The sequence below is a fragment of the Alternaria ventricosa genome, assembly GCF_023758065.1.
Source record: "Alternaria ventricosa strain BMP 2768 chromosome Unknown scaffold_12, whole genome shotgun sequence".
Classification (NCBI taxonomy): domain Eukaryota; kingdom Fungi; phylum Ascomycota; class Dothideomycetes; order Pleosporales; family Pleosporaceae; genus Alternaria; species Alternaria ventricosa.
In genome coordinates, this window is record NW_026055692.1 from 574212 (window position 1) to 589577 (window position 15366).

At 55.7% G+C, this 15366-nt stretch overlaps 5 protein-coding genes across 5 annotated transcripts; 1 reads left to right on the forward strand and 4 right to left on the reverse strand.

The window, feature by feature from the left end:
- Positions 1-171: 171 nt before the first annotated feature.
- PAB1_2 (Protein phosphatase PP2A regulatory subunit B) lies at positions 172-2489 on the reverse strand (the record flags this gene model as incomplete). Its single annotated transcript, XM_049344979.1, has 2 exons — positions 172-301; positions 352-2489. 2 exons carry the CDS (start codon positions 2487-2489, stop codon positions 172-174), a joined length of 2268 nt encoding a protein of 755 aa, XP_049197904.1.
- A 1077-nt stretch (positions 2490-3566) lies between these two features.
- J4E93_007070 (uncharacterized protein) lies at positions 3567-7542 on the reverse strand (the record flags this gene model as incomplete). The annotated part of the gene is made up of 3 exons (XM_049344980.1): positions 3567-6738; positions 6787-7237; positions 7410-7542. The coding sequence occupies 3 exons, from the start codon at positions 7540-7542 to the stop codon at positions 3567-3569; spliced, it is 3756 nt and encodes a 1251-aa protein (XP_049197905.1).
- A 1602-nt stretch (positions 7543-9144) lies between these two features.
- Positions 9145-10804, reverse strand: J4E93_007071 (uncharacterized protein; the record flags this gene model as incomplete). Its single annotated transcript, XM_049344981.1, has 3 exons — positions 9145-9501; positions 9552-10387; positions 10435-10804. The coding sequence occupies 3 exons, from the start codon at positions 10802-10804 to the stop codon at positions 9145-9147; spliced, it is 1563 nt and encodes a 520-aa protein (XP_049197906.1).
- A 764-nt stretch (positions 10805-11568) lies between these two features.
- J4E93_007072 (uncharacterized protein) lies at positions 11569-12619 on the forward strand (the record flags this gene model as incomplete). The annotated part of the gene is made up of 2 exons (XM_049344982.1): positions 11569-11806; positions 11871-12619. 2 exons carry the CDS (start codon positions 11569-11571, stop codon positions 12617-12619), a joined length of 987 nt encoding a protein of 328 aa, XP_049197907.1.
- Positions 12620-12834: 215 nt separating this feature from the next.
- Positions 12835-15160, reverse strand: J4E93_007073 (uncharacterized protein; the record flags this gene model as incomplete). The annotated part of the gene is made up of 2 exons (XM_049344983.1): positions 12835-14643; positions 14696-15160. The coding sequence occupies 2 exons, from the start codon at positions 15158-15160 to the stop codon at positions 12835-12837; spliced, it is 2274 nt and encodes a 757-aa protein (XP_049197908.1).
- Between the last annotated feature and the right edge of the window lie 206 nt (positions 15161-15366).

The following is a 15366-nucleotide window of genomic DNA, read 5'->3' on the forward strand; positions in this document are numbered from 1 at the left end:
GAATCGTGAAAACTTTTTGGGTGCATGGTCATGAAAGCCGTCCCGTGTCGTGAAAGAAAACCGTTACCCGTGCGCCGTTCGCCGTTCAGAAAGATCATGCGACCATCGTAACTTGTTGCCGTTCGAGAGAATCGCGAACCGAATCCTACTCAGTGGCAACTAGAAAGAGATCTAAGCATCTTCCTTGGTCTCCTCCTTGGGAGCTTCCTTCTCAGGCTCACCCTCTTTGTTCTTGACGTATTCGTCGTAGACGCTCATGGCCTCGTCGACTTTGGCGCGGAGGGCAGACTCATCGGAAGTGCTAGGGTAGTCAGTACTGAAGGTTCTAAAATGGGAAGTGGGAAAACTTACAGGGTGATCAACTCGCTGTTGTCCATCTCGAGGAGCATACCGGTGATCTTGCCAGCGAGCTCGGGCTGCATCTCAGCGATCTTGGGGTAGAGAGCCTCACCGAGCATCTGCTTCTGCTGACCAGGAGGAGCGCCGCTCAGAGCACCCATGTCGACGCCAGCACCGGCGGGACCGCCACGGCCGCCCTGAGGGTAACCGGGCATGGGGGACTGACCAGATCGGCCGCCCTGGGGCATACCGCCGCGACCACCTTGAGGAGGGAAGGCGCCCTGACCACCGCGCATGCCGGGAACACCAGCCATCGGGACCTGGGGCATACCGGGCATAGGAGCCATGGGGCCGCCACGACCGCCGCGTCCGCCCATAGCCTGCTGAGCAGCCTGAGCAAGCTGCATGTACTGCTGGTTCATGTAGGCGGGAGGGAAAGCACCGGGAGCCATGCCGGGGGGCATGTACATGGGAGGCATCTGCTGGCCGTTGGGTCCACCACGACCGCCTTGCTGACCGGGCATGCCGCCGGGGAAACCAGCGCCACGACCACCTTGCTGGCCGGGCATACCGGCGGGGAAGGGCATCTGACCACGGCCACCAGCGGGGAACATCATAGGCTGCTGGCCAGGTGCGATGAACATCTGAGGGATGCCACCGAACTGCTGCTGCTGTTGCTGCTGCATGCGGAGCTGGTTGCGGGCCTGGATGGTAGCCTCGAGCTGGTTCTTGCGAACATCCTTGCGCTGGGCAAGAGCGACGTAGAGGGGCTTGCCCTCGATCATCTTCTGGTTCATCTCGGTGACAGCCTTGGTGGCCTCGTCGGGGTTGCTGAAGCAGACGAAACCGAAGCCCTTGCTCTTACCAAGGATCTTCTTCTCACCCTTGATGGTGACCTTCTCGCCGCTGGCGTTCTCGTCCTTCTTCTCGTCAGAAGAGTCAGCCTTGGACTCATCCTTGGACTCCTCAGTCTTCTCAGCCTCCTTGGGCTCCTCCTTGGCCTCGTCCTTCTTCTCGTCGGACGGGGTCTCGGCGCGCTCAGCGGGCATGGCATCGCGCATGACCTTGGCGGAGGTGATGGTACCGAAAGGAGTGAACATGTCGCGCAGCTTCTCGTCGTCGACATCGTCGTTGAGGTTCTTGATGTAGAGGTTGACACCCTGGTACTTGGACTGCTTTTCAAGACGAGCGGCCTCGTACTGCTTGCGGAGCTCCTCCTCACGCTCGTGCTTCTTCTGGGCACGGCCGACGTAGAGCTTCTGGCCACGGAAGTCAACGTCGTTGAGCTTCTCGACGGCGTCAGATGCGGCCTCGTGCTTGATATAGTTGACGAAGCCGAACCCGCGGCTCTTGCCCTGGTCATCGCGCGCGATGGAGGCAGAGGTGATGTCACCGTGCTTCTCGAAGAGCTCACGGAAGTCCTCGTCAGAGACATCGAGGTCGATGTTCTTGACGTAGATGTTGGTGAAGTTGGCCTTCATCTCCTCGAACTTGCTCATGCGCTCCTTCTTGGGGATGTGGTGGCCGACGAAGACCTTCTTCTCGTTGAGCAACATGCCGTTGACGTGCTTGATAGCGTTGTTGGCAGCCTCGGCGGTCTCGTAGTGGACGAATCCGTAGCCCTTGGAGTTGCCGAGCTCGTCCTGAGCGACCTTGCAGCTGAGGATGTTACCGAAAGCGGCGAAGGTGTCGTGGAGAGCCTTGTTGTCGATGGCGTGGTCGAGGTTCTTGATGAAGACGTTGCCCTGGCCAGTCTTGCGCAGAGCGGGGTCACGCTGGGACCACATGATGCGGCAAGGCTTGCCCTTGATGACGGTGTAGTTCAGCTCTTCGAGGGCCTTCTCGCCATCCTCAGAGCTGTTGTAGTTAACATAGGCGTAACCGAGCGAGCGACGGGTAACGGCGTCACGGCAGACACGGATAGACGCGACCTGGCCAATCGACGAGAACAGCTCGAAGAGCATGGCCTCGGTGACGGAGGGGTCGAGCTCGCCAACATAGAGCGACGCGGAGTTCTGGTTGTTCGCGGGGGCAGCGGTGGTGGGGGTGGGGGCTTCGCCCTGGGCGGCAGCGACGTTGGTGTCGACCTGAGCGCCGTTGGCGGCAGCACCGTCCTGGACGGGCGAGGTAGAGTTGGCGACGTCAGACATGATGTATATCTGCGGGGTCGCATGTTAGCGGAGGGGTCCTAATATTGCGGGCACGAGCTGCGTCGACATGTGCCAGTGCGCTCGCTTCGCAAAAAGTTTCAGCACTCACCTAAGTTGCAACAGAAGATGTGCGGGGTAACAGAGTCGGCGTATGGGACCAGGAGCGCGGGCTGTGCGGGCGCGCGGGTTGCTTCTTCGTGCGAAAAAGGTGAGATCAAGTAAGACGTCTGTCGGGTGCAAGCGACAGTGGGAGACGAAGAGTTGGCGGTGGTCGTCGGACGGGCTTTTCTTGTTGTTTTCTGTATTTTTTTGTTTCTTTTTCTGTTATGAACGGTCCACTGGGAACCGAGGGCTTGGAGAGCTGTGGGTGTAGTTGGGGGTGGTTAAGCGTTTGGGGGGGAGGGACACGACGAGGTTGCCAGTCTTTATGCGCAGGTGTGTGATTTTTTGGGTGGTCCGGGCGCCGCGCTAGCTTCTTGTAGACGGCGCAACCAGGGCGGTGAATGAAGGAGCCCTGGGCAGGCAGACAATGGCGATGGGTGAGCAAATAGGAAGGCAGTCGGCTGACAAGACCAGGGGCAGCGGCTTCACTACAGTGTTCTTGTTTGTGAAAGAGCAGACAAGCGTAACAGCCGCTGCGATACTGGACCCTGACCTTGTGCGTATCACATGTCAGATACGCGAGTAGGCGTAGGAGGGGTGGAACAGAAGAGTTTCTGCAATCGCGATCATGCATTGTTGCAAGTTCTGTGCAGGACTGTACCGATTTGATCAGTACTCGAGAAACAAGACAAAGCAAGATTATCAAGTGCGCATCAAAGCCAGGTTTGGCCGCCGCTGACCAGCTATCCTGGGGTAAGGTGCATCTCTGTAAGACGACGCACGACATACATGCACAGGCACTGCAAGCTAGACAACCGTCTTCGGAGACAAGCGCAATCATGCCTCCAAGGCGTATCCATGTCAAATTCGACAACCTACGAGATGGTATTTTGAGTAGATATTCAAACGGGTATCGATACGGTGCGAAAATGCCAAAAATGCCGACCACGTCATCTTCATCAACAAATACTTAAACTACTCCTTGAGAGTATCATCCCACCCTCCTTGCTCGGTCAGGTGGTCTTCTACGCGTGCTTTGCAGTCTTCGAGACCCTGCCCAAGTGCCTCGTTCCACTGGCTTTCGACGAGACCAACCTTTTCTTTGAGGTCGTCCGTCAGTCGCCGTTCTTCGTCTGCTCTGATGGCCTTCATCTCTCGGTTTACGCCCGTCAGATCCTCGCCCTCTAATAGTCGTTGAGTCTCGAGAAGTCGGGAGTTCGCGGTCATGACTCCAGTCTTGACCTCGTGCAGTAGGCAGAGCAGGTTGATCTGCGACTCAATGAACTGGTACGCCGAGCGACCGGCGTGTGCCAACAAAGTGTAGAGATACTGCAGAGGGTAATCGTGGTATGCTGGTGTCTCCGCATACTCTTGCGGTGGGACCAGAACTCCGAAGCCATGCAAATTGCGGGGTACTTGCTGCACGATTTCCAGTAGTCCAGGCGCAATGTCCCAGAAAGCTGACAACTGCGCTTCGACACCCCGAGTCACGTTCTGCTCGATAACGTTCATCAGGTCTTCGTAGCGCTTCAATGTCTCCTTTTCAAAGGTGACTTTGCGATCTTGGCCATCGCGCTGGAAGAAGGTCGTGGCTTCCTTCACCTTCTGCTCGTTCTTGGTCTGGACGTACGGTAAGACGATGATGTCCCTGTAAAGGTCGTTGCGCTCGTCTTCCAGGTCAAACATCTCCTTGTGCAGCTGTTCCCGCGCCTCAAAGAGCCATTTGTGCAGGGTAAGCATCTCCAGGAGTTCTGGTTTCTCGTCGCCCTCTTCCTGCATCTGGTTCGGATTGGGCTCTTGCGCCTCGCTGGTCAAACGTCCTTTGAGGTGCTCCATCGATGCCGTGGCCTTGGTGATGCGCTCGCAGAACATGGCGTGCAATGGATTGGCAATTTCAGCCTGAAAGCTGTCGAATACCCACTGGACTACGTCCTGAGCTCTCTGATGCTCTCGCGCTTCAAAGTCCGCTTCTGCTTTCGCCGCCTCCGCAAACGACATAACCCCATTCCGAACATTGTCCTGGATGTTATATCGCAGTTGGGCTCTTCTGTCAGACAGCGATGCATTTTCTTGCTCTTTTCGCGCTTCAATCTTTGTCTTAAACTTCGCCTTCGTACTCTTTACGTCGTCGAGCTCAGATAGAGTTCGGAGGCTAGTCCTAATAGTTGCCAGATCGGGATGGCTATTGTTAACTGCGGGGTGGTGACGTGGGTACGATGGCGGGAGAGTGACTAGTCGCGATACATCCAGCTTATGTGGGTCGGGCGTTGCCGTAGCAGACCTGGGATAGTAACCGTAAGGCTGCTGCTGCGACGGCTGTAGACTATCTTCGTGTAGTCCGACCTTCTCGGGTGGGTATTCATTGGCTCCGTAAGCTGGTCGACTGCTGGATTCGCCTCGTTGCCTTGGAGTAGACTGGTCTTCACCCGCCCACTGTTGGTTCTCGCGGGCCTCTTTTGGTAACAGGCTCATGTACTTGGATTCCCGTTTACTCCGCTCCACCCTTCTACCACCCCCAACACCAGATGAGCCGCCATCGCTCTCCCACCAGCGACTTGCTGAGCGTCCCCGCGAATCTTGCTCATCAGGAATGGTACTCATAGCCATACTTGGGATGGGTGAGAGCGAGGGGTGGTAGTTGTTCGCCCACGAAGCATCGCGAGCTTTCTGGCTAGATGCGCTCGAAGGAGAGGCCGGTTCGGTATGCGGAGTGAAGTTGCCAATGGAGGATGCCGGGCTAGCAGCCGTCGTCGGCATCGAGGAGAAGCGTGTATCCGGGGATTCACCGGCTACAGAACCTTGAGATCTCCTGCTACTATGACCTACAGGCGTGGCTTGGGTGTTTGGTGTAGCTGATCTGCGTCCAGAATTGCCGTACGAGCGCCATAAGTCTCTTGTCAGATCCATAATGTCTCCGGCCATTGCGTCGAAAGCTCCAGAGTACCGATCACGGCGGAGTCGCGACTCAGTGACAATGAACTCGGCAAACAACTCCAGCCTGTCTTGGTCCGTTTCCGCAGCCATCTCTTTTTCAATGAACTGTCGATGTCGCTCCATGGAGGCAGTCGCAAAAGCGTGGACGTTTGCTGGCTTCGGGGTGCTCAGCGTTGAGCTTTGTACACCCATTTTCGATGTGTTGGGTGTTTGCGTAGCCGATTCGTTCGCAGCTTCTGAGTGTCGCGTCAGGTCTGCTTCTCCTTCATCACCATATATACGTAACGGTGGAGTGGGTAGCGCTTTCGAGGGGATAGATACGGGTGCTTTTTGTGCTGAACGACTGAGATGTTCCATACCTGGCGAGAAAGGTGGCGTTGCGACGGACAAAGATGTCGCCTTTCCGTTCACGTCCATCCGAGGCGTGGAATGCGACGACCCAGGGTCTTCAAAGAGGTGTCCGCTCCTGGGCGATCGTAGAGCGCCGCCACTCCTCGGTGTACCTTTGGTGATGGCACCACGACGGGTCAACCCACCCTCAGGTGTTCCCAAGTCGAGATTGGCAGGTTTTGCTGACTCTGCTTCCAAGTCTTGCGCCCAGGGGTTGTTGCTCGGCTCGATCCGTAGCTCTCGAGCAGCGCGGCTCTCACTCCTTCGCTCCCGGATGCCTCTTGTACTGGATTCCCGTTTGTTCGCGCGGTAGAGGGTGCTACCGGAACCCGATGTGATAGTCGTTGGCCCCGAAGATATCGAAACGCTTCCGCTTTCTGACGTTGGCGCAGGATCTGATAGATGAACAGCACGAGGACTCGTATCGATGTGTAGGCCATGTGCCGCGGGGGACCTCGACCGCACATTCGCTGGCTCGTCCTGCCAACCTTGAGGTGTAGGTGGTATCGGTGTCAGCGTTGTTTGCCCTGGTCTCCTCGTTGGAGGTGCGGAGGGTAACGTAGGCGCTCGATTTGCTGGCGGTTCCGTCCCGGGGCCCATACTTTGCGATCTTGAGCTGCTGGGCGGCGGGCCCGGCGGAGGCGGGGGTAATGGCGCATTTCTACTCCAGCTCCCTCCTGGTGGGACTATGGGCGACTCGTCAATAGGCGTTCGGGTCTCGTACCCTGGCACGCCAGCAGATGCAGCTCTGCGAGAGGTCGGTGCTCGGATAGGCGACTGTGTGTCGGGGCTGTACCGCCGTTCTAACGTGTTCGCAATGTAACTGTAACGAAGTCAGTATCGAATCGTGCTACAGTGTACACTGACGTACTTGGAAGTCGCCCTCTGTGCGACCAGCCCAGGAGAAGCTGGTGCCCGCTGGATCGCATCAGAAGTGCTGATATGGAGCGAGTCGATGTTGCTCGGAGCAGGGCTATGGTCATTGTTCCGATTCCTAAACGACGACAGACTAAACTTGGAAGCTAACTTGTCACGCGATGCTGACCGACCGGGCCCGTTTCTGGGCGGCGGAGGAGGGAACAGCGGATTCGATGTTATGCTCGTCGCGCTAGAGGGTATGACCATAGAGCCGGGTCGGCTATGGTACCCAGAGATGGGTCGTGCCGATGATGGGGTACTACTCGGCGGTGGTGGAGGTGGAGGATGCGGAAACGCGCCGGCCGACATCTGAGGCGACGAGGTATTGCTATGGCTGCTCAGGGACTGCGATACGTTCGGATTCTGGCCGGGGGAGTACGGAGGCGGTGGGGAAGGCATCGACGCTGTTGCCATTAGCATCACATCTCATCATGCGTGGGATATCTCCACGAGGGTTTGCGCAATTGATACAAGGCTTCGGCACACAGGGATTCATGCTTTGCGAAGACGAAAAGAGATCTATCCAATCTACTACGTATGGTATGAGATGAGGAAGAAGTAGGAAGTGATATATACCTTCCATGCCCGTCACATCCTGGAGCCTCGTAGGGACCGACGTCTGGCTATGCTGGACATGCTGCCCACTGACATTCCCACCCCGCGTCCATTGCTGGGGATTGTATGGCACGGCTGGACCCGAGCCCCTCATGGCCATAGGAGAAGCGGCGGCGCTGGGGGAAGGCGCATACGTCGAGGGCGTTGGGGAAGGCGTGAAGGGCAGGCTCAGAGATGAGGAAGTCCCCGGCGTAGACGAGGAGCCATGCAGGTACGCGTGGGGGGAGTGATGGGGCGGGGCGAGGGTGGTGTTGAGGAGGGGAGGTTGCACAGCGAAGCGCCGGGGAGATATCTGCGGAGCCTGGAGGTGGGCGGGATGCGGTGAGGGCGGTGGTGGAGGCAGTCGGGGCGACGGCGGCGCGGGACTGTAGGCGTGCTCCATGGCTGCCACTATCAACTTTGATGTCAATTAGGGCTGGCGGCTCCCAAGTGGTACGGGCGAATCCAGCGGCGGAGACACGATGGGGCGGCGTTGGTCGCTGCACCACTCTCGACGTTGTCACCACGCACGCGAACGCAGAGGCCGAGGCGCGCAAGGATGCTGGGTCATGCTGTGTGTCGGTCAACCATGAGGATGGAAGGGAAGGCGGCCAATTCGACGCCGGGCAAGCAGACGTCGATCATGTCGGGCACGCGGCTTGCACGTCTAGACTCGATGCAGCGTCGACGACGGAGGTTTGGCAAGGTAGCGAGGCTTGACTTTTGCTTGTCCAGCGAATGGGCGCCGTCTCATGCATACGCCTACATGCACCTTATGCACCATCCCTGCCCGCGACCAGACGTCGGCGGCTAAGTAAAGAACAGGCACCACACGGTCGCCATCCTCAGGCCATATCTGCGTCCATCTAGCACCTCTCGGAACAGGCACTATCAATCCCAGGTGTGCTGCAAACCGCCGATGTATTCCGGGCGAAATTCGGGCATCCTCGTGACACGTTTATTGTCCTGTCCGACATGCGACCGTTGTGGTGTTCGTCTTGGTATCCAAGAAGAAATCCCCACACGGGGCGATATAAATAGTCGCTGTGGGCCCACTCCAACACGCGCAACGGCCCACCCCAACCCGGACCCTAAATCTCTACACCACCATGCACCGCCATCTCGAATCGTCTTGGTGCCGAGTTGCTTTTCGCTGGCCGAGGAGGCAACAAGTCCAATTATAACGCAACACAACATTCGTCTCCAATGTCGCATACGTGGACATGGCTACCGATTATACATGATGATGCACATTCCTTTACGAGTTGGTGGTGGTGTCGCAATCCTATCATGGACTGAGGTGTGAGACAAAAGGCACACTGATGACCGTGGGAGGAAGCGATTGCTTGCATGCTGATGGCAGTAGTACGGTTTTCGGCAATCGTGCATTCCCAGACCCAGGTCTGACAGCGCGTTAGCCCCAGACGCGGTCATGTATAGTGGCGGCACAGTACCACGTTATAGATGACAGCAGGGCGTTCTCCGCGTCCAAACCCGGCTGATGATGCTTTATTATATTAAATCAGCTTGCACGCCATCAGATGATCAAAAGTGATATTCAATGGCAAATATGTATATGTGGTGGACAACCACACGTGGCAGCAATATGTACCATGCTGCAAGCGCTGTCTACCGAAAATGCCCATGAACGCCTCGCTCAAGTGCTCAACCTGCAAAACATGCATGAGCTGGTGCAATGATTCACCGCTCACTTGTCTTAGTCGTCCTTCTTCGGTTCCGGTGCCGGGTCATCCTCGTCATCCTTTGACTTCTTCTTTTCCTCCTTCTTCTTGCGGTCCTTCTTGAGTGCTTCCTGGACCTTCTCGTCCTTCTCTTCTTGCAGTTCGTCCCACTCAACATCGTACTCGTTGGCAACAGCCTTGATCTCCTTGCGAAGGGCATTTCCGTCTTCGATCAGGACTTCCCACTTGCGCAAATCGAAATTATGTTGAGCGTACAATTTCTGCTGTCGGCGAGATACGGTGAAGTTCATGGCAGACCGGTAGCTGACTTCGCGGTTGTGGTAGAGGAACCATACGTAACCACCAATAAGGGTAGAGAGACCGACGAGGTACTGTGCAGAATGTCAGATGGAACCAGAATTCAGTGTTTGGCCAAACTTACCGTGACGGGCTCCATAACATCCCAGCCCAACTCTGTCTGGAAGGTGAGGTAGTAAACAACGCACCACCATCCGGCAATGCCCACGAAACCAGCCCTTGCAACGTTCTTTGCCGCCGCCTGCGCTAGGTCGTCGCACTCCTTCTTGACACTCGCCATCTCGCTGATCTTCTTAGACGTCTTGCGCAGACGCATTCGTAGATAGTAGGTTCTGTCGTTAAAGCTGGGCACACCAACTCGGATCTCCTCTGGCGCACCTTCAATCTCAATGGCGAATTCCTGCCCTCGAGCAGCATCGCGGATGAAGTCACCAATCTCGGTGGATGAAGACCATCGCACAAACTTGCGCTCCCCTTGCTTGTCTGCTGGTGCTTCCTGGCCCTGTCCAGAGTACGACTCGACGCCTCCCTTGCCAGGCCCACCTCGCAGCTGCTCAGCTTGCTCAGGTGTCTTCCGATCTTGGCTGTTGAGCTTCCCTGTTTTCTGGACCTTTCCGTCGATACGGATCTCATCGACCTGTTCAAAGTCCTCCTCGCCGTCTTTCTCGCTGAGACTCTCGCTTTCGTTACTGACTGGTGTGCTTTCCACTTCCTCCGGCTCGGCGTCGTGCTGCATTGAGTCCTCGGCGCGGAAGTAGACATTCGGCTGGCGATCACGGCCCTCCTTGTCCTTGATTGTGGGTAGCTCGGCTTGTATCAGGCGTTCGAGGTAGGAGATGGGTTGCTGTGGGTGGACGAGGAGTGCTAGGGGTTCCACGTCTTTGCGATCGGTATTCATGTCGCTCGTCGTGAGTGGCAGGATGATCTTAAGCATCCGCGATGGGGTAGTCAGAAGTTTGCCTGCCTCTTATTAGTGATCAAGTCCTCGTACAACGAAAGAGGCATACCCTTGGTCATGGCTCCAGCGCTCCTCTGTCGCGCGACAGGCGGCAGGTCGCTTCCTTCCCTGTGCCATGGTGTTCGTATTTGCTTGCCCTTGTCTTCCTTCAGTTTCTTTGCGAAGTGGTCCTTCTCTTCCTGTGTGATGTTCTCATTGAGGTCTGCAGCAGGCCGCGCATTGGAGTTGCTGTAGTCCCCATACTTGTCAGTCTCCTTGTCCACGCCTCTGGGCTTGGTCCCGTAGCATCGGAACTGGGGGGACGCCCTAAGCTGTATTGATATGCGCGGAGAGTTGCGTGTGAATAGTGGTGCGCATCGAGCGGTCGGGAATGTTGAGGCGCGTGGGAGCGAGGCCAGCGCCGACAGTCGGTGCCTCATTATCGGCACAGGGATGATGCAATGGCCGGGGAGATCGGATCGCGGCGTAATACACGGAGACGCGAAGACGTAGTTGTGTTGACACTTCAACAGATCTCAGGAGATACACACGCGACAAGCAGGGTTCCAGCATCCACATCTTGGGCGACGTCATTGCTGGTAATGAGTGGCTTGAAGCTGTGGCTGCGTGGCTGGAGGTCCTCATCAACATCGATGTGCTAGCTGCGGTCTTCCCACATATCTCACCTCTCCCTAGACAAAACAACTCGTACTAACTGGATACAATTGCAATAATACCAACAGTCACTTCTGTAAGCTATGCGATTGTGGAACTTACCTGCGAAATTGGCATAGACAAGACGTCGATACTTCAAACTATCAACGTGGATGTGAGTCGCAACATCGGCGGTAACGGACATAACGCCTCTGAGCACGCCAATTGAAACAACCATGTGGACATCACGTCAGATTCTTCACCGACAAAATTCGGTTCTTGTTAGGAGTACGTGAGGCATGAAGGTAACGCGGCTTTAGCGGAGATACTCGACTCAACATCACTTATCCACGGATTCCAAGGTTTGCATGGGTCCACTAATGCAACTGGCTGACACTCTCGAAGTCTGTATCACCGAACATATTCCAAGTTGCTATGCGTGGATATATAAGATAGACCTCTGTCGGCAAGTCCTACATTATCAAACCAGCTCAGCAGCTTGCACTTCTACTCCAAAACGTCTCGTCTCTACGCAGCCAACTCCATCAAAATGGTCAAGACATTTCAGTTCCAGGACATCCAAGTACCATCTCCAGGCTTTGGTTGCATGGGCCTCAGTCATGGGCTAGGTAGCAACCTCAGCCTCGAAGAAGCTGAGCCTGTTCTTCTCAAAGCCATTGAACTCGGTTGCACTTTCTGGGACACTGCCGTCGTGTATCAGGCAGGTGTCAACGAAAAGCTTCTGGGAGACTTCATCCGAAAGCACAACGTCCGTGACAAGGTGTTCAGTAAGTTCTCCTAATTAGAGAACAAGATTTCGTACTGGCAGTATCACTGATAGCCTATGTTCAGTTGCCTCAAAGTGCGGCGTCGCATGCTTCGATGGCGAGTCAGGCGTAACCAACAGCCCAGCTCACATCAAGAAATACATTGATGGTACCATTGAGAGGCTGGGATTTACACCCGATCTCTACTACCTCCACCGCATCGACCCCAACACCCCCCTCGAAGAATCCATCCCCGCCCTTGACGAATGCCGCAAGTTGGGCAAAACCAAGTACATCGGTCTATCAGAGTGCTCGGCCAAGACACTCCGCAAAGCAAACTCCATCGCCAAAATCCACGCCATCCAAGCCGAGTACTCCGCCTTCGAAACCCTCCACGAAACCGACTACCTCATCGCCACCGCCGCCGAACTCTCCATCTCCTACATCGCGTACTCGCCCCTCGGCCACGGCTGGCTCGTCGACAACTTCGACTTCCCCTCACCAGACTCCTTCGCCCCGGACGACTTCCGGCGCACAGTCCCGAAATTCCAAGGCGAGAATTTCTACCGCAATAAAGCGATTGTGGAGGAGATAAAGAAACTAGCGAAGAAGAAGGGGTGTACGACGAGTCAGATTGCGTTGGCTTGGGTAAGTGGGCAGGGGATGATGCCGATTCCCGGGACGACGAAGGTGGGGAGGTTGGAGGAGAATTGGGGGAGTAGGGATGTGGAGTTGAGCAAGGAGGAGATGGAGGAGATGAGGAGGATTGTTGATCAGGCGAAGCCCGAGGGGGAGAGGTATGGCGAGGCGCATCGGGCTTGGGTTGGACATTGAGGATCGAACAAGATGACGGTGTGAGCTTCTTCTACTCATAGATTGTCAGGACATCGTTCTTGCAAAAGATTTGTAGAAAGACGCCATGTAGGCTGCGCTGAGGGTATATACGAACGCCCAATTCAATCTTGCGAAACGCCGTTCCAAAAGCCAATTCTGTGCTCTTCAAACCCGAAAGTACTGATAGAAATAACCACACCAACCCCCAACCCCTCCTACCGGCTCCGATACGTGTCCAAAAACTTCAACCGTTCCACAATCCCACCCCACCCATCCAACGTATGTTTCCTCTCCAACAATGCCAACTGATACCCATCACCACCCTCCACAGCCTCGTCATCTTCTTTACTCCATATACCCCTTTCCATCGGCAAAGGCTTGCCAACCTTCCACGCATCCAGTACCTTTTCTGCTAGGTCAGGACGTAGACCTGTGCGTTTAAGTGCTTTGCTAATGAACTCATTGGACCATTTTTGCTCGTTCAGCTCGGTGTAGAAATCGATGATTTCATCGCCGGTGAGGGGTGGGTCGGGGTCTTCTTCGCCTGTTGATGAGGTGGAGGGTGCTGGGGATGAGGAGATGAGGAGGGGTTGAGGGGGATGCTGCGAGTAGAGGGTTTGGTCTGGGTCTTCTTCCCCTTCTTCTTGGAGGGAGCGGCGGAACTCTTCCATGGATTGGGTGGTTGATGCGTCAGATGCTGGTTGTTCGGGGGGTGAGGAGAATCGCTGCGGTTGTCGAGGAGCCATGTTGGGGACGAAGTCTTGTGGTCTTGAGAACGTGTCTTGTGTCGGCGATGATAGGATGGCTTGAGTGTCGAAATTAGAAATCTTTTGTCGGGTGGCACGCGGTGTAGGTGTATTTGAGGGAAGATCATCGCCAGATACCGAGTCTTGGTCTGGCGGTGATGAGAGTGGGTGCAGTTCATCAATGTCAGGGAAATCATCTGACTCTATGCTTCCCACCTCTTCTTCCTTTAGATCTTCGTCTATGTTGACGATGGTGGCATCTTCATCCACTGTATCGGGCTCTTGAGACCGGATTTGCTCTTGCATAAGCTCTTCGGCATCTTCTGACGTCGAAGTAGTCTGGGAACTCGCAGCAGAAGATATCTCCACAGGCTGGTTCTGCGTGCCCTCGGCTTTGATCGGTCGCATTGGCTCTTCCTGGATAGGCGTCGCGCTTCCGCTCTTCCGACGTTTGGTGGGAGGAGCGAGTTCTTCCTCATCTTCCTGCTTCACAAAGTTGTCTTCGCGTAATCGCTTAGTGTACCTGGCAAGCTGCTCATCATAAAAGTTCGGAGATTCTTGGCGAGCGGTGGATGATGACGGCATCTTAGGCTCTGACGCGATTTTGGGTGGGTTTCGGGGTTGCGGTAATTCCTCAGAGTTCGCTCCCTCAGAGGCTGACCGCTGTACCGGCTCCACTCTATTTCGTGTTGTTGGAGAAGGTTGTGACAGTGTTTCGTCTGGTTTCTCGATCTCTGCTGGATGCTGACTGAGCGCCTGACTCCGCCTTGCGTTTGCGGCATCGTGCTTTTCTTCCATCTTCTTCCTGATCTTCTCCCTTTTCGATACCGGATCGCGCAACCACTGTGGACGGACTACCTTCTCGTAATACTGCCGCCACTGCTCGGCAGCTTGGTTTCCCTGATTCTCAGCCCACCCATCCCAAGCAGAGAGATAATCGTCTTGTCCTTCGACGCCATCGATGATCTCTACAAAAGCATAGCACTCCAGCCAATCGTCTGTGCTGAACAAGACTTCTAACTCTTCTACACTATAGTCGCGGTTTGCTTTTGCTTTGCCCTTGTTATCGAGGGCCGTCGCACTCGGAGCCTGTTCTGTTTTAGGTATTTGCTGTTCTGCAAGCTTGGAGTGGGCTGGAACTGGGGGCATACGTTCGTTCGACTGGTCGGAGGGAGGAGACGGAGGAGCGTTGTCAGGTATCGTGAAAGCCGAGAGCGGACGTTTGCTAAGTGTCTTGACCCATCGGTCGCGCCATGACTGCCATGTATGCCGTGGGTACTGCCGTTCGTTAGCGATCACTCCCCCGCGCGTTTTCTTTGTTGGCGCATACCTTGGCTTCGAGCTGCTTGTATAGCTCGTTCCCACTGACGGAAGCACCTTTTGACTGGGCGTCGCGTACCCATTTGGAGAGTATCCTATCTTCCTCTGCTGTGTACGATGTCCTTCCGCTCTTGGTGGGTTGGTGGATGGAACCAGCTTCTCGCGCCTCACCCAACGGCGGTCCGGCTGTGTAGTCTTCGGGATCTTGGAGTTCTCCCTCCTTGATGGACTTTTCTATGAATTCATACGATGTTGATCCGGGAGGACAGTCTCTCCGGGCGTGGTCGACGATCAGGTAGTCCGCCTTCTTCTCTAATGCAACGATCTCTCCGCCATTGGCTTTGATGTCGTCCAGCAGCCGTTTCCGCGACGCTACGCGCTGCGCAACCCAGAATTTCTTGCCAGCGAATAATTGGCCACCTGACGCGAAATCGAAATCCTCTGCGACGTCGGTGTATACGGTCGGCCCAGCCATGGTGGGGTGGTGTTGTCGGGTTATGGTGGTGGTGAATGACGCGTTGGCTCAGGCGCGACGCGCGCTCACATGGGACACATGATTCACGCGGGGTCGCTTAGCCTCCGCGGCTGCTCAGCCTTATCCGACGCTTGCGCTGTCACCTCTGTGAACTGACAGACAGAGCGCGACGTGATGCCATAGAGCTTCGGTTCGCGTCTTCATTC